Source organism: Loxodonta africana, chromosome 26, assembly GCF_030014295.1.
Source record: "Loxodonta africana isolate mLoxAfr1 chromosome 26, mLoxAfr1.hap2, whole genome shotgun sequence".
Lineage (NCBI taxonomy): Eukaryota > Metazoa > Chordata > Mammalia > Proboscidea > Elephantidae > Loxodonta > Loxodonta africana.
This window is the reverse complement of record NC_087367.1, coordinates 16044362-16066603: the sequence shown is the minus strand read 5'-3', so window position 1 is coordinate 16066603 and position 22242 is coordinate 16044362. Positions and strand designations below refer to the sequence as shown.

At 43.2% G+C, this 22242-nt stretch overlaps 1 protein-coding gene across 2 annotated transcripts in view; it reads left to right on the top strand.

Annotated features, from left to right (window-relative positions):
- The window catches only part of PRKCE (protein kinase C epsilon), a 628435-nt gene that overhangs the window by 427012 nt on the left and 179181 nt on the right, over positions 1-22242 (top strand). For both annotated transcript variants that reach the window (XM_064277139.1, XM_064277140.1), the window contains exon 10: positions 55-228. In XM_064277139.1, the coding sequence (XP_064133209.1) occupies positions 55-228 (174 nt within the window). The remainder of the gene's footprint in view (positions 1-54; positions 229-22242) is intronic.

The window sequence follows — 22242 nt, the reverse complement described above, 5'->3', positions numbered from 1 at the left end:
TTGTATTGGTCCCACACGTGCATAGATTGATGCGGGAATGTTGATTGGTTACAGGTCATGTTGGCGGAACTCAAGGGCAAAGATGAAGTCTATGCTGTGAAGGTCTTAAAGAAGGACGTCATCCTTCAGGATGATGACGTGGACTGCACGATGACAGAGAAGAGAATTTTGGCTCTGGCACGGAAACACCCGTACCTAACCCAACTCTATTGCTGCTTCCAGACCAAGGTATGTTTAGGAAGAAGCTAGCTGACCACTCTCTTGGGGTTGCTCTACAGGACACTGTGGTAGCTTGACAATCAGATAAAAAATCCATAATAGACCTTCTACATTCTTCTCTCAAAGATTTTACCCCTGAGAAGTTCAGGATATGTTCGAATAGCATCCTCTTTTTTAAGGGCAGGGAATTTTCCACTCAAGGCTGTGCTTGTGAAGGGATGAGAGAGCCATAGAACTCTTTGCAAATATGGCTGGACAAAGCCAAATGGCTAAACCTAGTGTTTGCTCGTTGGAAAAACCAACAGGTGTGGGTTAGTCTTTGCTCTGCTCCCGATTTTCTATCATTGGCAAATCACTTAACTTCTCTACTGCCTTCAGGTCAAATGAAAAAGAGTAAAGGCCACCCTACCTGCTTCTAACTTCTATAGCATCATTTGAGGTAAACAATATGAAAGAAAGATTGGTTAAAATTCCTCAGGGAAATACAGAAATAAGGTGGCATTTTAATTTGCCATGTAGGTGCCTTGGAGCCAGAAGGTGGCAGTAAAGAGACAAAGATAATCTCTAACAACGTTACAGAGTCTGGCCGACGAGTGTCATAACTGTTACCTATTCTTAGTAAAGAGAAAAATGCCAAAATTCTTAACGAAGCTCTTGATTTATTTTGGTGGAAAAAAAAAGCACCGATTAAAACTTTTGGGGGGAAAAAATTAAAGCCTTGCAGACTCAACGGCACTGGGTTAGGACACCTTACTAATTTGTGGCCCTGGGCTTCTTGAAAGGTGATCACAACCTCATCTGAGCCCATAAAGATGAAGGGATGGCCCCTTGAAGAGGTGAACCCTTGCTCTCTGGCACACTCTCACCCATATCGTGTTGCGATGCCAGTCTCTCCATTAGAGTTCAACAATTACTGATTTGGTCACTTGGCAGACGTTTATTGAATCCTTCCCATGTACCCGGCCCTGTGCCAAGTGCAGAGGATACCTGTGTGAGCAAGACACAACCCCTGACGTCAGAGAGTTTCCAGTCTCTCTGGCGCAGGATTTCCCAAAGGGTATTTCTCAGAAGTACAGTCAAAATGCACCTTAGAAGCAAGGACAGTGAGACTTTCTCTCACATACTTTGGACATGTTATCAGGAAGAATCAGTCCCTGGAGGACATTATGCTTGGTAAAGTAGAGGGTCAGCAAAAAAGAGGAAGACCCTCCATGAGATGGATTGACACAGTGGCTGCAACAGTGGGCTCAAACACAGCAATGACTGTGAGGATGGCAGGGGGTTGGGTAGCGTTCTGTTTTGTTGTCTGTAGGGTCACTGAGTTGGAACAGATTCGACAGCACCTAACAACAGCAACATTTCTCAGAACCCTAATCATTCACAAAGCTGTGAGTATAAAGGACTCCGTGGGTCGTAAGTTTGCACTTTTGACCTGACTTAGAGATTCTTAACACACATTTGCTTACTAAAGTCCCCAAGGAGATCTGCAATGAAAGAAAAAAAAAAAAAAAAGATTAGCTTTGTTTAGTCTACTATTTCCCAATTTATTTGATCCCAGGTTCACACACACACGCACAAACACACCACCTATTCCACATTGAGAAACACTGGTCTAGTGGAATTTTTCCTAGCCTTCTGACCTCTCGGGAGAATACAGAAATCTCTGCTAATAATCACTGGGCTTATCCTACAAGGCACAATTTTAATCCTTTGTCTATGTAACCTTCCTCAGAGGCCCCCATGCCCCCTTATTTAACAAGAACCTATTCCTTTCCCGAACTAGTACAGGCCTTCTTACCTATATCATTTTATTTTATTGTGATAGGTATATAGGTAACAGAACGTTGGTCATTTCTACAATCTTCACTTGAATCGTTCAGTGATATTAACTATGTTCTCCATGTCTTTCTACCATCACCATTAACCGTTCCCAGACTTTTCCATTACCCTTAACAGAAGCTCAATGTCCCCTAAATATTTTGTCTTCCTTTTCCTTCCCTCTCACCCACCTCTGTTAACCACTAAATAAACTTTGGTCTCTATACACTTGCCTATCCTGGATATTACAATATTTGTCCTTTAGTGACTGAGTGATTTCAGTCAGCATAATGTTTTCAGGATTCATCCATGTTGTAGCATGGATCAGGACTTCAAGCTGTACTCATTTTTGTTGTATTTTTTTTTTTTATGCCATGTCTAGTATTTATGGGTTTGTGCATGTTCATAGGCAGAGTCCAGCATGACAATAGAGGCCCAAAGACAAGGTCAATTTTCTTCTTTTCTCCACTAGAGCATAACTCTAGATTAATGAGAAATTGTATCTTACATGTCTTTATTGTCCACAGTGCCTATCACAGGGCCTCATACGTGGTAGGTGCTCACTGTCAACTCACAATCTGAGGGTTGGAAGATTTTTTTTTTTTAAATCATCTCTTTTACTTCTCTCTTTTCACAGTTGAGAAAACTGAGTCTCAGGGAAGTGAAGTCTTTTGCCCATAGACACTCCATATTGTCAGAGTCAGACCTGGCATCTGGCCTCCAGGACTCCCCAACCCAGTGGACTTGCTCTGATATTGCTACTCTCTTGTGCCTAGCCCAGCATAGTGTCCCTTGTCTGGGGGAGCCCTCCTACTTCCTGTACACCCAGCAGATAGCTATCTCCCTCACTGTCTGAGGTGCTGTCCTGGGCAGGGAAGCGTACTGACATTCTTTCTTAGGACACATTGCCAAGAGGCCCAACATCAAAAGAGGGGTCCAGTCTTGTTGTGGACGCCTCTGTGGAGCCCCTGGGTGTGGTAGATCTTGGAAGCAGCGGTTGAGGGTCAGCTTTCCCACACCTCTTGGTGAAGGAGTGGGGGTGTGGGAATGGATGTTTTCAATGTCAGCCATGTTCTCCTCTATGGGTTGTAGAATATTGAAGCTAAGGTTCCTCAATGAGTGACCACTTTTGGTGCACAAAATGGTGTTGAATGACACCATGGATTTCCTTTAAGCCAAGACAGTCACCAAGCTGACGTGGAGATTGGGGTCTGAGTGACTGGAGGTTGATGATGGGAGAGAAGGGCCTGTTCTCTGCAGTTCAGAGACTTACTGACTCTTCTTAAGCCAATGTCAGGTAGTCACAGTTAACAGGAACAACTTTGTGTTACCTTTCTCATGCCACCACTAGTCAGGAGAACATGTTACACCTCATTTTGCATAACAGATGTATAAAAAAAAAACCAAACCCATTGCCATTGAGTCTATTCTGACTCATAGCGATGTATAGTCATCTCATTTTTCTAAAGTGAATCATATTTTAACCTTACTAATTAATGGAATCTTATGAAGAATCATTTTATAAATCTCCAGTTTATCATCTAAAAAAATATGACTTTTCCTATGACAACAAACAGTCATGGTTGTAAATAATCGTAATTATTACGTGACTTTGAGGTAGGTGCTGGCTGGGTGTGGGGTCATCAGCAAAAAATAAAGTGATTCCCAAATGGGGGCACTTACAAACTAAGGGGTTGGGAGATTATACTAAGTTCCATGAGCAACCAAAAAGGAGCAAAGAGCATTGCGTAATTAAGTTCTGGGTGGAGGTATCCAAACCAAGAAGATGCAGAGGAGGGGGTGCACTTTGGGGCCTGGAGGAGGGAGAGGGCTCATGTCAGACTTTGAAGGGTGGGGATGATTTGGGAAGGATTTAGGTGGGAATAGGAGCTGGGCTCATTAGCCATAGTTCAGCCTTGGAGTAGTTTCACTTCCCCTGAAGAGAAAGGAATGTTCGTCTTAGCCACCATGAACATGGTTTCGACTAAGACTAATACTTGATTAAGGAACACAAAGACCTGATTGCAATCTTATTAAGATTTCTTTCATTCTTGTTTGATTATGACACACAGATCAGCAATGACGTTAAGTAGGGTTTAATTATTTTTAGGTGAGCCTTTATTTTTCGGAGGGTAGGAAGAAATGCCCCCTTGGAGACATTCTTTTGTGAACTCCCTGATAGATTGCACAAGGCTGCAGGCCGCACACTGCATAGTGGCTGCCTGGCAGGGCTTAGAAGGGAGTAAGATGCAGGAACTGGGTCAGATACAGTGACCAATGGAGATGATCCTGTAAACCCATTGATGTCAAAGAGTGATGTGAGCTTTTCTGTTTCCTTATAGGGTATGCTACCTACCTATAGCTCATGGCTCGGGTCATTCTCCTTGGGGTCTGGAAGAAAAAAAAAGTAAATAAAATAGTTTCAACTTTCAGGTGCTAGTGAGAAGGAGCAAAGAGGCCAATAAATTAGGCCAATAACATTAATTTCAATGAAATTCAAACCAGTGTGTTTGACTTGAGTTTCCACTTTCCTGTATGCTCTTTGGGAAGCTAGGGTAACTTGAACCAATTAGCAAAAGATACAAAACTGCATTTAATTAACTGTTAAAACCTAAGGTACAGAAAAAGGGAATCAGTGACTTCCAGTTCCTGCCAATAGCCTTATTCCTCCCAGGACCTCTCTTTTACAACTATACCCCCTAGACATAAAAATTATTTTTAAAAGGCATTATTCTGAAAAAAGACTGACATAGCCATAAGACATTACAGAAATTGTACTATCAGTTGATATGGATGAGAAACTAGAATTTCTGTATTTCCACTGCCAGATGACTTTTAAATGGATAACATTAAATTCCTGTCAGCAGTGTTTAATCTTTTCTCAGGTATATATACAACTATTTCTTGGTAAAAATAATAATAATAAGGTAATTATAATAAGGTATGGCTTATAGTTATTTTTAGAGCCCTCAGGGCACAGTAGTTAAGTGTTCAGCTGCTAGCCAAAAGGTCCACAGTTCAAATCCACCAGCCGCTCCTTGGAAACCCTATGAGGCAGTTCTACTCTGTTCTGTAGGGTCACTATGGGTTGAAATTGACTTGATGGCAACAGGTTTGGTTTTTTGTTGTTGTTGTTATAGTTATTTTCAATTGACTAACTTCTACTGTATGCCACGTACTGTGCTAGATTCCGGGGCTGCCAAGCTACAGGCATACCATGTCTGAACTCACGGGGATGACTGTGTCGTGGGGAGATAGACATGCAGAGAATGGTATTCTACGACGTGGCAGCTCTTCTACTGGAGTTAGAGAGGGGATATGTTTGAAGCTCTGCAGAAGGCAGTCAGGAAGATTACCTGGAAGGGGAGGAATCTGAGCTGGATCTTGAAGCATGGGTACCGTTTGGAAGAGGATAAGGGCAAAGATGGAGTTGGGAAAACCTAGAACTTCTCCTCAAATCTCATTTTCATTATTTTTCAAACTGCTGGAATTCCCAGCTCATTCTGTGCCCAGCCTCTTCCAAGGAAATGATAATGGCTGAACTATCGCAAAGGAAGAAGAGGAAAAGGAGGGTATTTGGAAAATAAAGACAAATCCCTGCTTCTGTAAGATCGGATGCTGATTGGCAGAGACGGGAAGGTAATACAAAGGCTGTGAGCCAGCATAAGGAGGCTGGAGCACCCCCTGCCCAGGCTCTAAAAGTGGTGGACTTGGCTAGGGTCAGGGCTTAGGGGAGGAGTGGCCTCAGGAATTGCCTCTCCTAGGTTCCCATTCATCCACTGACTGTTAGGTTTAGGAGAGCTATTGGGTCCTAGGTTGTTATTGTTGTCTTATAGTTACAGGAAATAAAATTCTCAGGCATTTTAAAATTCTGTGTCCTAGTATTTATGATCCCCGTTGGGAAACCATGCCGTCCAAGTGAATCCCACAAAACCTGTCATGAATAATTTCATCCATGACTTTTCTTCTTTAAATATTTTCATCTCTGTATCATCTTACCCGCCCCCGACCCTTTGGCATTTCCTGCCAGGCCTGGGAAGCCAAATCCGAGAGGGCTTTGCTGGTGCTCCCATTGCTCTGCAGGAAAAGGAGGGTGAGCTCCCAGAGGATCTCCTCAGACGACTTTCCTCGCTACCCTGGGGAAAACACAGAACGGAAAAATCCTTAAAAAGCAACTGGGGACATTTTGCAATAGAGTTTTAATAATCTGTGTGAGTGTGTTATGGAGGGGGGGTGGGGAGGAGAACTATTGAGAAGGAGTGTTGACGATGTAGGGGAAAAATTGTAGTTTCAATGAACTCTGATGTTTATTTTGACTGTTCACTCTAAAGAACAGCAAACACTGAAGCGAAAACAAAGTGAAAAATTAGGCCATTGGTAGATTTTTGTTTTGTTTTGTTTTGTTTTGAGATAACTGTCAGACTAAATCTAAAAGTGCTGAGAAAGCAACCGAGTGACGTCTGGGTTCTCTTTCCTACTGGAACACATTGTCTGTCGGAGGTACCATGACTTCAAAGGAGGTGGAGGGGTTTTGACCAAATTTGGTGTGTGCCTCACAAGAGGGAATTGAGGCGTTCACCATGAGTTGGTTTGTAGGTCAGGCAGCCACCTGGATATCAACGGACTTGCCAGTAAAAGATTTTAAGTAGAGATAGCCTCAGTAATTACTAGTAAGTTTCAAGGAAATGAGGTCTACCGTGGAGGTTACAGGCTTAGTGTTGACAGAATCAATTGTCAAGGTAGATCAGACTCGGCAAACTCTATCTCCTTAGTTCTGAAGACCATCCTTGCCTGATAGTGAGCTGGAGAGTAATGCCATTCTTTTAATCAGTCAATCAACACGTATTTAGTGAGGGCCTATTGAGTACAAATAGTGGCATAGTGGTTAAGTGCTATGGCTGCCAGCCCAAAAGATTGGCAGTTCAAATCTACCAGGTGCTCCTCGGAAACTATGGGACAGTTCCACTCTGTCTTACAGGGTCACTATGAGTCGGAATCAACTCCATGGCAGTGGGTTTGGGTTTTTTTTTTTTTTTTGGTATTGAGTGCAAAAGGAGCCCTGGTGGCACACTGGTTAAAGCACTCGGCTGCTAACCAAGAGGTCAGTAGTTTGAACCCACCAGCTGCTCCATGGGAGAAAGATGTGGCAGCCTACTTCTGTAGCCATTTACAGCCTTGGAAACCCTATGGGGCAATTCTACTCTGTCCTGTAGGGTTGCTATGAGTCGGGATCAACTCAGCAACTGTTGGTTTGGTTTTTGGATTGGGTGCAAAAGTCCCTGGATAGCACTAATGGTTAAGTGCTCGACTACTAGCCAGAAGGTTGGTGATTCAAACCTAATCAGAGGCGCCTTGGAAGACAGACCTGGAGACCTGCTTCTGAAAGGTCACATCCTTGGAAACCCTATGGAGCAGTTCTACTCCGCACCTATGGGCGTGCCATGAGTCAGCATCGACTCAGCAGCGACAACTGAGTGCACATCCCTGGGGGCCTAACAAGACTTTTACCCTAGGGCCTTTTGTCAAACTAGTCGGGGGATAAACTCTATTCTCCTGAAGAGGAGTGGTCTGAGGCCTTTGGAGGGGTGGCGAGAGTGTGCGTGTGGAGGCAGTGTATCTGTGGGTAGACAGACTGCGAGTGCACTAGCCAGTGAGAAAAAGGAGATCACCATGTTCACATCACAGTCAAGCAAAGCTTCACGGAGAAGGAAGACGTGACCCAGGTCTTGCAAAATAATAGGATTCAGTCTGTGTGATAAAAAGATAGGCTGTAGAGTTTAGTTACGCTCGTGTGGCCTGGGGCAGAGAGGTTTGGGGGCTGGCTCTTAACCTGTGACATTGCTGCCTCGTGAAACTTCTTTGCTAGAAGGACACCTTGCAGTGAATAGGACAGTTGCTTTTAAACATGCTTCACTTCTATCAGTCATCCCACATGTTCCCAATGACCCTTCTGTGAGGTAAATGCAGTCACTCCTTTTTAAAATACAGATGTGACAACTGAGGCCCAGCGTGGTCTCACCACTTGTTCATAATAACATCCCCAATTGGAATCACGGTTTTCCAAGGTCATTCTGCCTTCTGCTCCTCCCTTCCATCCAGATCCTCTGCCTTGAATATCCTCACCAAGGCTCCTCTCCCCAGCCCCGGTTTGAGGTCACGCCCATGAAAAAGGATCTGAGGCTGACAGCTCTATTTTACTTGGGCTCTATGATAGTGGGATTAAAAAAAAAAAAAAGAATGCCCCTTAAGTAAGTGAGAGTAATGGACTCTGTCAAGGTGTTTCTGGAACTGTTTCTGTTTTCTGAAAGAGCAAGAATGGAAGAGGAGGGAAGGAAACAAAGAAGGGGACATGGGCAGAGGGATTATATTCAGAGTGGATGGGTGCAGGAGGAGGCCCTCACATCTGTCCACTCTGCCACTGTTTACGGGGCAGCTTTCCTGTGCCGTTCACCACGATGGCTGCTAGGGATATAGCCGTAAACAAGAGAGTTGTTTCTTGTCCCCTGGAGATTGCCTCAGGGGAACGTGCTCATTGCGCCACGATGTGAAAAGTGCTGGCATGTACTTGGTACCCAGAATGCATTGCCTTGTTCTCCTTCAGAAACTGCTGGCCTAGTCTTTTTGAAAAATAAATATTTAATTTCTTACTACAAAGAATAGTTTTTAACTGTAGAAAATTGTGGAAAGTTCAGAAAAGGACAAACAAAAAAGGATTCAAATGACCACTACTGCCATTCTGATGTGTATATTTCCGGCTTTTAAAAAGTATATATTTGTTCATAGACTCCATGGTAAATTTGTTCACCTAATGATAGTGTGACTGTTTCCATTGCCATTAAGTATTATTCAACCAAATGGTTTCTAAGGTTATACAATATTTCATGACCTATTGTAGAGGGACTCAGCATTTGGGGGTTGCAGGCGGCTGATAAAGGCTTCGCTTCCTGTCGCACTGATGTCAGCAGAGAATGGCTCAGAGTGCACTAGCGTGGCCCCATGGTGCCTCTCTGCAGCAGAACCGGCTCCTCCTATTTATATTTCTCTCTTTCCCTAACATAAACTTGAGTACAATTTGTAAGTAATCTGTTTGACTTTGATATATTGAAGAACAAGATTGAAATTTCTCTGATATCATGGTGTTGTTATTGTTGTTAGGTGCCATCAAGTCGATTCCGACTCATAGCAACCCTACGTACAACAAAATGAAACATTGCCCGGTCCTGCGACATTCTCACAATTGTTGTTATGCTTGAGCCCATTGTTGCCTTCACTATGTCAGTCTGTTTTGTTGACGGTCTTCCTCTTTTTCGATGACCCTCTACTTTACTAAACATGATGTCCTCCTCCAGGGACTGATCCTTCCTGATAACATGTCCAAAGTATGTGAGACGTAGTTTCACTACCCTGGCTTCTAAGGAGCATTCTGGCTGTACTTCTTCCGTGACAGGTTTCTTCATTCTTCTGGCAGTCCACGGTATATTCAATATTCTTTCCAACACCACAATTCAAGGGCATCAATTCTTCTTCAGTCTTCCATATTCATCATCCAGCTTTCACGTGCATAGGAGGCAATTGAAAACACCATGGGTTGGGTCAGGTGACATCTTTGCATTTTAACACTTTAAAGGGGTCTTTTGCAGCAGATTTGCCCAACACAATGCATCGTTTGATTTCTTGATGCCGCTTCCATGGGTGTTGATTGTGGATCCAAGTAAAATGAAATCCTTGACAACTTCAGTCTTTTCTCCGTTTATCATGATGTTGCTTATTGTCCAGTCGTGAGGATTTTTGTTTTCTTTATGTTGAGATGTAATCCATACTGAAGGCTGTGGTCTTTGGTCTTCATCAGTAAGTGCTCCAAGTCCTCTTCACTTTCAGCAAGCAAGGTTGTGTCAACTGTGTAACACAGGTTGTTAATGAGTCTTCCTCAATCCTGATGCCCCGTTCTTCTTCATATAGTCCACCTTCTTGGATTATTTGCTCAGCATACAGACGGAATAAGTATGGTGAAAGGATATAACCCCGATGCACACTTTTCTGACTTTACACCACACGGTATTCCCTTGTTCTGTTCAAATGACTGCCTCGTGATCTATTTTCAGGTTCCCCATGAGCACAATTAAGTGTTCCAAAATTCTCATCCTTGACAATGTTATCCTTAATTTGTTGTGATCCACACAATTGAATGCCTTTGCATAGTCGACAAAACACTAGTAAACATCTTCCTGGTATTCTCTGCTTTCAGCCAGGATCCATCTGACATCAGCAATCATATCCCTGGTTTAATGTTACAAATACATGCATATGTATTTGTCTAATGGATATTTTTTTTTCACCCCTAAGAGATATATTTATTCATTCTCCTAAACTATTTGCTGCTTCTTCTAAAGCGGTGGCTTCAAGTTAGGTTTCATGGAGGTGCCTCGGGAGCTATAGTGTGTATGTGGGGGGGGGGGTGGGGGGGTGGCACATGTGTGGACACACAGACCCCATGTGTGCTGTCTTGAGAGAGCCTCCAACTCTTTGTCCTGCTCCACAGAGCAACCCCACTTTCAACTCCTTCATGTATTAGTATTCCAAGTAAGATCCCACGTGAGGAATGGATTTCACTTCCAAAAAAAAGTTTTAAACCACTGCAAATTCTACCGTAGCATTTGGAGTGAGTCTTGTTGTGTGTTGCTTCTTATCCGTATATAACTTGATATGTATATGCAGGTGCCATTTCTTGAAGATTTCAGTTACAGGGGTTCCTTCCCTGATTAAAACGGGAACATCCCTGAGATTTGGACTGAGATTGAATTTTGGAAGCAGATTCAAGACTTAAATTTGTCGTATTCCATGAGAGTGCTGCCTTATTTCTGTTGGATCGCTGGTAGAAGCGCCTCTAGAAAGCAATACCCACAAGCCTGAGTTGAAACTACCTTGGGTCATAGGGGGGAAGGTTTCCCACCAGCTGCTGACAGGTGTAGAGGCCTATGATGGAGAGAATGTGACTGGGATATGACACTACCCCACTGATGAGCAAGTTGATCATGAGCACCTGCTCTGTGCTAGAACCTTATTAGGTGCCATTGGGAGACACCATGGACTGGGACTCTTTCCTTATGTAGAGATGACATAATATACATCAAGCAGTAACTAAGAATAAAGGGAACATATGATAAAGAGGAAGGAGGAATTTATATTTATTGAGCGCCTATTAGATTATATGGCTGTCGAGCCGGTTCCAATCATGGCGACCCCATGTGCGGCAGAGTAGAACTATGCACCATAGGGTTTTCAATGGCTGAGTTTTTGGAAGCAGATCCATGGATAGTGCAAATGATTAATGCACTCTGCTGCTAACTGAAAGACTGGAGGTTCGAGTCCGCCCAGTGATGCCTCAGAAGAAAGGCCTGGTGATCTATTGCAGAAAAATCAGCCCCTGAAAATCCTATGGATCCCAGTTCTACTCTGACGTGCGTGGGGTCACCATGAGTCAGAGCTGACTTGAGGGCAACTGGTTTTTAGGTGGTTGTTATGTGACAAGTCTTGTGCAAGGCTAATTTCATAAATCTTATACAAGTCCCATGGGGTGTAGGTATTATTGTCACTTATTTAGACAGACGAGGACACTGAGACTCAGGGAGGCCTAGCAACTTGCTTAGGGTTACATCGACAGTTAAGTGACAGAGCTCGGGTTCAGACCTACAGTCCCCAACCCTTGTCTCCCATGGGGTAGAAGGGGCTACTGTGGACCAGGTTGGATGTGGGGTGTGCTCTGCAGGGGAGTTGTTAGGTGGAAGGTGAGGAGCAGGGTAAGACAAGTTTCACGGAGGGAGTAGATTTGCAACAATGGACCCAAAAGGTAGGGAGGGTGGCATGACATGCTGAAGCAGTGGACTTACGTTGGAAGTTGTAAGAAAGACAAAGTTCTAAGGAGATTCTGGCCAACTTGTGGCGTTCTTACAATGCCAGGCAAGGAGTTTGGACTCATTCTGGAAGTAAAGAAAGACTTCTTGAAGATATTACAGGGAGCGATGACTTAGGAAGCACAGCTCAGCAGCTCTGTGTGATGTGGATTAAAGCAGAAAGCAAAAAGCAGAGGTACCAGCGAGGAAGCTATTTAGTAATCCAGGAGCCCAAAGGCAGTGAGGGAGAACTGAAGGAAGAAATGACCTAGGCAATTCCCCTCAGCTTCTGGAAAGGCCGGCCTACTTGTGATGAAAGCACAGTATTCCCGTTAATACTCTAGAAAATTTCAATTGTATAGCCTGGACTGATTAGAAATAAGAGCTTGGACTACTGCCAATTGTGTTAAGTTACCTACACACTTGTAAGGTATTAGTTTGCCCACAGTTCAATGGGTGTAATGATCCAAATTAAAGAAAAAGATTCATCTTGAAATCTAAAACTAGAGCTTCAAGTTATGTAACCCTTTCACCAAACAAAACCAGTTTCCTCATTGGTTGGTGGAAGACCTCCCATCTTCCTCCAGCTCAGGGCAGATTGTCCAATGGGCAAGGTAAGCCCAATTTCACATTTCTTCCCCACATCACAGATTCTGCTTCTAGGTATGGGTAGCATCTGTCTCTCTCCCAAACCCACATCACCGTCCTACAGAATCAAAGCCTCTTTTCACGTTTACAGTCCCTGACAGGGATGCATTACCCAGTGAGCAGGGTAAGCACAGGTTGACTTGTGCTTACTCTCTAATCTTTCGTGAACAATTTCACGTTTTTCATCACGTTGTGTGCCCGAATGCCATCTATTAGATTTTAGGATTTACCCTTTTTTAGTGTGTCTTTATTTAGATTCAAGTTGAATTTTGATAGTGGACTGATGTTGTTTTCCACAGGAAAAGAAAGTCACATGGGGCATTTTGTAGAAACTTCCGGCCAGCCTATTGAGATTACTCAGCACAAAGCAATGGACTTTCCTTGTATAACCTGAACTTTTTGTACCGGTATTCTCAGATAATTCAGATAACCCAGCTGCCCCTTCATGCTTTGACTTTGAAGATCTTGCCAGGTGGTCAGTACATCCAATTGGCTGTTTGCGTTCATGTGTTCCCTATTGATTTGTAGGGTGCACAGGATACAGGAAAGAGGCAGGGCTTCAAGTCTCAAGAAATTCAAGTTCTAGCCCTGGCTTCAGCCACCGAGGCTTGCTCTGAGATATTTCTACAGACATTTATTTCCTCACCCATAATAAAATATACATGGCCTATAAGGCCCCCTCAAGATCTAATTCTAAAGATCTATGAAAATGCAACACATTGAGAACTGCGCATGGGACCCTACAGGCTTATCTCACACTGCTAAGTGTGAGTGAGAGGTGAGCAATCGTACAGTCAATGGAACAGTGCTCCTATTTAATGTTGCCTTTTCAAAGCTCAATTCAGGAAATTCTCCTACCTTGATCAAAGAAAGCCTTCATGCTCACAAGGCTTTCATTCTACATCAGGGTTCCAAATTCAAACACACTTTCAACGACTCATGGTCCTACATCACAAGATCTCACAGGAGGTATTAAAATTAGTTGTCGCATTAAAGCCCAGCACAGTTTCTAGAACGTGGCAGGCACAATAAATTTTAGCTTCTGTCTTAGCCAGTTAACAGTTTCAATATCCTGTATGTAGATGGACCCGAAGCTGGACTGAGAGGTTTGCCATTTTTCTGTTTGTCTTTAATGATGGGCTATTCTTAATAGTTGGCCAACTGTTCATGAAACATAATTGGGAAGCCATCATTAGTAAATTTGACAATGACACATGGTCAAATCTTCACACTAACTTCATTAAAAAAAAAAAAAAAAATTATATTACCTGTCCCCTAACCTGACCCCAGATTGTCCTTGAGTATACCTATGGACCAACCCTTAACCTGTCATCTCACAAGTGCTTGATCAGGAGGGCATCAAGCAAGAGATGAGTGGAGAGGCATCCCTTCTAGAAAAAGCCCATGCCCAGTGGGAAGACAACCACCTTGGTATATTGTTTCTGTTTCTTAAGTATGAAATCTATCCATGCATTTAAAACTGTGCCTGGTTAACGTGAGGGACACATCTAGAGACACACTTTGGTTGTGTGTCCCTAGGAGTCAGGCTGCATGTCCCTAGGAGTCAGGCTGCATGTCCTTCTGACTGCCTGGCCCATACCTTGAACCACATCTAGCACAAGTAGGTCGCCGTAACAGTGGCGTCTGCATGGCTGCTCTGAATGCTTGTATTCACCCACAAGGTGACAGTGAACTCCTGCTGGACCTTTCGTCTCCTTCCTACTGCTGAGGGGTCACACGTTGGCGCTGGCTACCCAAGGTGGGAGGAGGCGGTTACTGGTTCCAATGAAGAACACAGTGGACAAAACTGCTTCCCCTGGTGGTGTGTCTTTAGAGGCCACTGTTGTGTCGACGGCACTGAGGTTTGTAGCGAGTTGTGATTTGAGGGGCTCTGGTGGTGCACTGGTTAGGTACTCAACTGCTAACCGAAAGGTGGGTGGTTCGAACCCACCAGCCTCTCTGTGGGAGAAAGATGTGGCAGCCTGCTTCTGTAAAGATTTACAGCCTTGGAAACCCTATTGGGCAGTTCTATTCCATCCTATATGGTCGCTATGAGTTGGAATCAACTTGGCGGCAGTGGGTATGGGGGTATCGTTGTGGTTTGAGAAAGGAGAAAGGGGGGTCATCTACATGGGCTAGTCACCACCTTCTATTCCAGGGTCATCCTTGGGTCAAAAATAACAACAGTAGCAAAACCTTATATAAACCAGAATTCAGTTGCCATCAGGTTGATTCCAACTCATGGTGACCCCAAGTGTGCGGAGTAGAACTACCCCATGAGTTTTCGAGGCTGTAACTCTTGAGAAGCAGATCAACAGGTCTTTCTTCTGAGGTGCTTCTGGCTGGGTTCAAACTGACAACCTTTCAGTTAACAGACAAGAACTTAACTGTCTGTACCACCTAGGGATCCCAAAAACTTAGGTAGTACTTGTTATATGCCAGGCTGAATTTCAGACATTTTACATGTATTAACTTATTTAGTCTTCACATCAACCCTATGAGGTAGGACTAGTATCCCAAAGAGAGGTCACTCACCTGGAAGTGTCAGAGCCTGGATTCAAACTCAGTTTGTCTACTTCCAGAAACTGCATTTAGTCTGAACGCCCAGGGAGGTTTGGCTCCTGAGGTCTGATGCAACACAAACCAAACTCGCAAGAGACAAAGGTGTAAATAAAACGGCAAGTCATTCCTCGGTAGTGAGAGTGACCAGACTACTTACGTCTGTTGGCCAAGGCACCCTGGAATAACTCATTGGGGTGGCATCTTAAGCAGTCAGTTGTATTGGGAAAGTAATCAAAGGAAAAACAGACCCTCTGCTTCCTGTCATGAGAACATTTATTGCAGAGGCAATAGGGCGTTGAGACATCCACAGATAGCCCCATCGGAGCAATTTGTTTTTACCATGAAGTTCCCGGGAAAATGCCAGGAGGGATTGCAGGGAAAAAGCACTCTCTCAGCCTGCCCTTGTGGCATGGCAGGAGGGACAGTTTAACTGCTTTGTTGGGTCAATATGATACTCACTTGGGATTCAGCAGCAGCTTGTAATCCTTTTTATCAGGAATACTCGTGCACAGGTTGCTAGGCAGCTAAGCTCATTACCCAGCTGTAGATCTTAGAGCTGAGCCCACCGCTCTAAGGCTGGAATTGGGCCTTGACAGACTAACGGTGACTAACGATGGAGACAAGGCTTGAATCCCTCTCTTGTCCTCCAAAAGGAGCGTGGGAAGAACAGTCCAGAAAGAGCCAGAGGACTGGAGTTGTTGCCGAAAATGATGTCTTTGTTCTCGGTGTTTCTTCTACCACTTATACAGCCTATGCAACCCCACTGCCTTTTTTTCGTCCAACCTCCTTTCTCAAGCCCTCATTTATGAAGACTTTCTAGATTCGCCGGTGTTAACACTAAAAATACACAAACACAGCCAAGTGAAACAGAGTGCCAATAATGTTGAAACACTTTCCACAGTTTAATCCACCAGGAGTTGTATTTTGAAGGGGGAGTTGGTTAGTGATATGGGAAGGATTTTTTCATATACATAACTTGGAGGGGAACTTCAGAAAGACGTGTAAGTGGGCTCCCCCGGAAGCAAACTGGAAAATAAAATCTGACCTTAAGAAAACAAATAGATTTAGGTATGACTATTCGGCTCACAAAAGTCGACTTCTTTTCTAAAATGCTTACCAGAGAATTCACTAGAACAGTCCCTGGCTTGGCAGGATCCATTTGGATTAGCAGACGGAGTGGCCGAGGTATAGAGGTGTTAGGCAGAGGAAATGACACCTGAAGAGTTAAAAACAACAGCAGTGGAGGAGCAGTCCTGGGGACATCCGGAACACAGTCAGAGAGAAAGTGTTCTGGTCTAGTACGCATTGTTGTTGCTGCTGTTAGGTGCCGTTGGGTTGGCTCAGAGTTACAGCGACCTTATGTACAACAGAATGAAACGTTGCCTGGCCTCGTGCCATCTTCATGATCGTTGGTGTGTTTGAGTCCATTGTTGTGTCTCCGTCTCATTGAGGGCTTTCCTCTTTTTCACTGACCCTCTCTGTGTTCACCAAACATGTTCTTCTCCAGCAATGGGCCATAGACAACCAGTATTATTATTATTACGTTGTTTTTCAGTACCAGGTATTCTAGAGACAGAAAAAGACACAATTCTTTTCCAAAGAACTTCTAGTCTAGCCTATCTAGGGAGGTAAAACTAACAAAGGTGAACCACAGAATTGACTGTGATTCTGTGCAAAAACAAATGGTGGAGAAATTAAGTATCGTAGAAGGTCAGAGAGGGAACAGATGAGTGAGCCGGAGTGGTGAGCAGACACCTACCACTCAGAGAAAGCCAGGCGTAAGCTTTGTGACGCTTCCCCAGGGACGTTCTTTTCTCATAAATGAAGGACTTCGTCACAGCATAATAACCTTGGGTCCCAACAACCTTTCAGGAGCACAGTGGTGACAGCCCCTCTGGGTCAATGAGATTGGCCCGTGAGGTCACATCACTGCAAGGGAAAAAACAAACCATGTCCGAGACAGAGCTGGATGTTTATGTGATTACAGACTCTTCCATCTGGCAGTCTGGTCCAGTGGTGATCTCTGCAGCTTTGTAGTTGTTGTTAGGTGCCATTGAGTCGGTTCTGACTCATAGCCGCCCTATGTACAACAGAACGAAACACTGCCCGGTCCTACACCATCCTCACAATCGTTGTTATGCTTGAACCCATTGTTGTAGCCACTGTGTCGATTCACTTCGTTAAGAGTCTTCCTCTTTTTCGCTGACCCTCTACTTTACCAAGCATGATGTCCTTCTTCAGGGACCAGTCCCTCCTGAGAGCTTTAAACCACATTAACCTGGAAAAACAGCCCATTGCCATGGAAACCTCAGAGAGTCTACCATCCTACCCCCAAACTAAACTTATTGCCATCAAGTTGATTCTGATTCATAGCGACCCTGGGTAAACACAGGAAGTCAGTTGTAGACACCATAGGCAAGTGACGGATAGATACTTCCAGCTCAAAAATTGTGTGAGTTCTATGCATCTGTATCCTAAAAAGGGTGGATTCTGTTTGGCTCTTTGAGGAATTAATTGTTAATTCCCGAATTTTGAAGACACTAAGTTAACATAACATGCAGACATTTAGATGCTCCTTGTTCACCAGTGCTACATGGTTCTAACAGTTTGCAGAATTTTTGTTGTTGTTAGGTACCATGGAGTCAATTCTGACTCATAGGGACCCGTGTGACAGTAGGGTATTCTAGGCTGTAATCTGTATAGAATCAGATTGTCACATCTTTCTACCACGGAGCTGCTAAGTAGGTCTGAACCGCCAGCTTTCTCACTAGCAGCCAAGTGCCTAACCATTGTACCACCAGACCTCCTGCTTACATGATTATGGGAGTAAAAAGCCCACTTGATCCAAACAAAGTGATATTTATGTGCGCGGTGGGGGGGTGGGGAATACAAAGTTAGAGGGTTATGTGAAAAGCTATGACCAAACTGACCAGGCAAAGTTAAGATCAAGTTGTGAAACTTAAAATCTCAACTCCATTAAAAGGGATATTTAGACTTCATTGGTAAGGAAGGACAAGAACAGCCAACAGTGTGAGCAGTTGGAAAAAACTAGAAAGAAGCATAGAAGACTGCAAAACCAAGAACAAAATGGTACTTGGAAAAAAATGTCACCTTTTGGAAGATGTTAGCATTTGGAAGGTGTGAATGAATGCATTTCTTTTGTCTTTAAAACCAGCTGCCGTTGAGTTGATTCTGACTTATGGCAACCCTACGCTTGTCAGGGTAGAACTGTGCTCCATAGGGTTTTCGACGGCTGACTTTTTGAAAGTAGCTTGCCAGGCCTTTCTTCTGAGGTGCCTCTGGGTGGACGTAAACCTCTGACCTTTCAGTTAGCGGCTGAGCTCGTTAACCGTTCGTGCCACCCAGGGACGCCCTTTGATCACTAAATCTGCCTAAAACATCACTTTGATGTAAAAAAAACCATATTTAGATTGAAAAGGTGAGTAACTGGCCATAGCTTACAATTTACGCAATATTTTCAGGAGAATGTTTGAGACAAGTTTTTTTGGGGGGGATACTTTATTGTGTTTTGGGTGAAAGTTTACACAGCAAATTAAGTACCCATTTAACAATTACAATACATATTGTTCAGTGACATTGGTTACATTTTCGCAATGTGTCAACATTCTCATTATTTCCTTTCTTGTTGCTCCATTTCCATTCATCTAGCTTGCCTGCCCACCCCCGCCCCCAACTTTCTCATCTTTACTTTAGGGTAAATACTGACTGTTTGGTCTCGTATAGACAATATTTTAAAAGAGGCCAGTACTCACTGATGATATTGTTTATTTTATGAGCCAATCTGTTATTTAGCCGAAAGGTGATCTTCAGGAGTGGTTTTAATTCAAAGTTTAAAGGGTATCTCAGGGCGACAGTCTTGGCAGTTCCTCTAGTCACTACTGGTCCAGTAAGTCTGGACTTCTTTAAGAATTTGAGTTTTGCTCTACATTTTTCTCCCATTCAATCTGGGATCATCAATTATGCCCCTGGTCTAAACTGTTGGTAGAGGTAGCGGGGCACCATCTAGTTCTTCTGGTCTCAGGAGAGATGAGGTCATGGTTAGTGTTGGGTGTTAGTCCTATGGGATTGTTTCTTCTTCAAGTCTTTAGTTTTCTTCTTTCTCTTTTGCTCTAGGTGAGTAGAAACCAATGATTGTATCTTAGATGATTGCTTGTAAGATTTTAAGACCCCAGACTGCTACTCAGCAAACCAGGATGTAGAGCATAAACTTCATGAGCTTTGTTATGCCAGTTGACTGATTGTCCCACAAGACTTCAAACCCAGTAAACCAATCCTGTGAGGTATTTGGTTATGCCTAAGAAGTATCCATAATGGTGCCCTCTATGGGCTTGGTTACATATATGAATATATATGCAGCACACACAAACGTGTATATACACATGCCTACAGATACATCTATGCATGAGCACACATATACTCATGAGACTTCCTAGACACGTATATGCATACATATCTATCTATGTAACCACACACTTATTTTTTGGTTGTTACTGCTGCTGTTGCGAAATTGTATGTTACAGCATTTACCGAAGATGTCTCTTATTCGTGTGTACTTCTCAGTGTCATCATTTACCTTGGTTAACTTGTACAGACTTTACCCGCATTCCATATGGCCTTTCCCATCATCGGAAATAACAAGTGTCTACTATCTAGAAAATGATTCCCCCTCCCAGCCCTGGTAACCACCAAAGAACTTTGCTTTCTGTGTGTATTTCTTATCTTTTTATAAAAGTGAGATTATATTTGTCTTTTTGTGATTGACTTATTTCAGTCAGCGTAATGTCCTCCAGATTCATCCATGTTATAAGACGCTTTGAGAATTCATCATTATTCTTTATAGCTGTGTAGTATTCCATTGTATGTATGTACCACATCCATTGATGGACACTTAAGTTATTTCCATCTTTTGTCTATTGTGAATAATGCTTCAATGAACAGAGGTGTACCTATGTCTATTCATGTCACTGCTCTTAGATCTCTAGTGTACATACCTGGGAGTGGGGCTCTTAGATCATAAGGTATTTCCATTTCTAGTTTTTTGAGGAAGCGCCATACCGCTTTCCATAGTGGTTATACTATTTTACAATCCCACCAGTAGCAGATAAGGGTTCCAACCTCCCCACAACCTTGCCAGCATTTGTTTTCTGTTTGTTTGATCAGTACCATTTTTGGAGGGGTAAGATGATATCTCTTTGTAGTTTTGATTTGCATTTCTCAAATGGCTATGAGTCAGAATTGACTCAACGGCAACGAGTTTTTTTAAGGGCTCATAGTTGAGAGCATCTTTTCATGTGTTCGTTGGCTGCTTGTTGAGGGAAGTTTTTAAATGATGATTTTAAAAAAGAAAGAGCGAGGACCCTGAACAACAGAGACCTGAGACCTAAGAGCTGGTACTTAAAAAGGCAGATACACAGGTGAATGGTTGAACAAAAGAACAAATCCCAGAAAGATAGTTACAGCATGATTCCATGTATTGTAAGTCCTCAAATAGGCAACACTAAACAATATATTGTTTAGAGATAAATACGTAGCTGATGAAACTATAAAGAATAACAAGGCAATGATTACCAGGAAAATCCAAATGGTGATTACTCCTGAGAGGGTATAGAGAATGGGGTACCATCAGGCTGAAAGGGTCTCCTGAGGACAGCAACAATATTCTATCTGTCAAAATGGGTCAGGGCTTAAAGGGAGTTTGTTTTATTTGATTGTTCTTTAAAGTATCTGAGTATATTTCACATATTCTCCTGTAGGTATATTTTTCAATAAAAAAGGAGGAGAAGAAGTATTCAACATGGATGTATCCAGGCTATCTTAGTCATTAATATTTTAAATGATGACATGCTCTCCAAACTAATTCTAACTTTAGTAAAAACTGAGCCTGAGGACAATTTCTACATATCATTATTTTGCCTCCAAAGTCTTGATTTTCCTGTTGTCTTTGGCAGTGAGGTCTTTCTGAGGGACAGGAATGTGGTGACTGGTCACATGGCCTCTTAAGCTGGAAGGATCAGGCATAATCCCTATGTCCTCCCCTAGACCAAGGCCATGAGCACTGGTGGAGGAATGGGTGTTTGGCTGTTAACCAAAAGGTAGGTGGTTCAAACCCACCCAGCAGCTCTGCAGAAGAAAAGACCTGGTGATCTGCTCTCAGAAAGATCACAGCCTAGGAAACCCTATGGGGCAATTCTACTCTGTCACGTTGGGTCACTGTGAGTCAAAATTAATTCGATGGCACACAACAACAGACCAAGATGAGCTGAAGACTAGGAGTTACTCACAGAAACACCAGCCCAGTCTGACCTACCCAGGGCCTCCCTCTTATAGCATGAGAACTTGTAAGAAATAACCTTACAAGCCTAGCCTCGCTCTTTCAGTCTGCAGCTCTGATTAGGGAAGAAATCTTTCTAAATTTCCACAACTTTGGTGTTTCTCAGCATTTTTTTTTTTTTTAACCACGCTTTTAGCCAGGAAGATGTTTTTTTATAGCCAAAAGAAAACATTTGTTTTGGCAATTTGTATGACGAAAACCACAGGCATCTTTCCATTTTCCATCTATAAAATTATAAATCTAATATGCTTTTCAGCTGAATACGTACTTGTTCTTTCCACATTCTGGCTTCTCCTCGGTGGGGACATGCCCCTTACTGTGCTGCTCCCCCACCACCACTCCTGCCACCAACTGAAAATAACTGCTTTCCTTGGTGGCACTGCTAGCAACTAACATTTATAGAAACGTTCTCTACAAGCCAAAACTAATAGCAGCTAACATTTTTATAGTCTTTTTAAAGCTCTTTACATAATGTGAATCAATTTAATCCTCCACAACAGCCCTATGAGGTAGGTATGCTGAGACACAGAGAGGTTAAACAACTTCCCAAACATCACACAGCTAATCAAATAGTAGAACTGGAATTTGAAATGAGGCAGTCTTTGTTGTTCTCAGGCTCACCGTTCCACTGTGCTGTCTCAGGTAATATGCATGACTTAACCTTTACCACATCTCTGGCAGTCCTGTTAACCCCATTTTATGGATAAGGAAGGATGTTGAGGTGCAGAATTTCATTTCACGCAGGGTTTAACA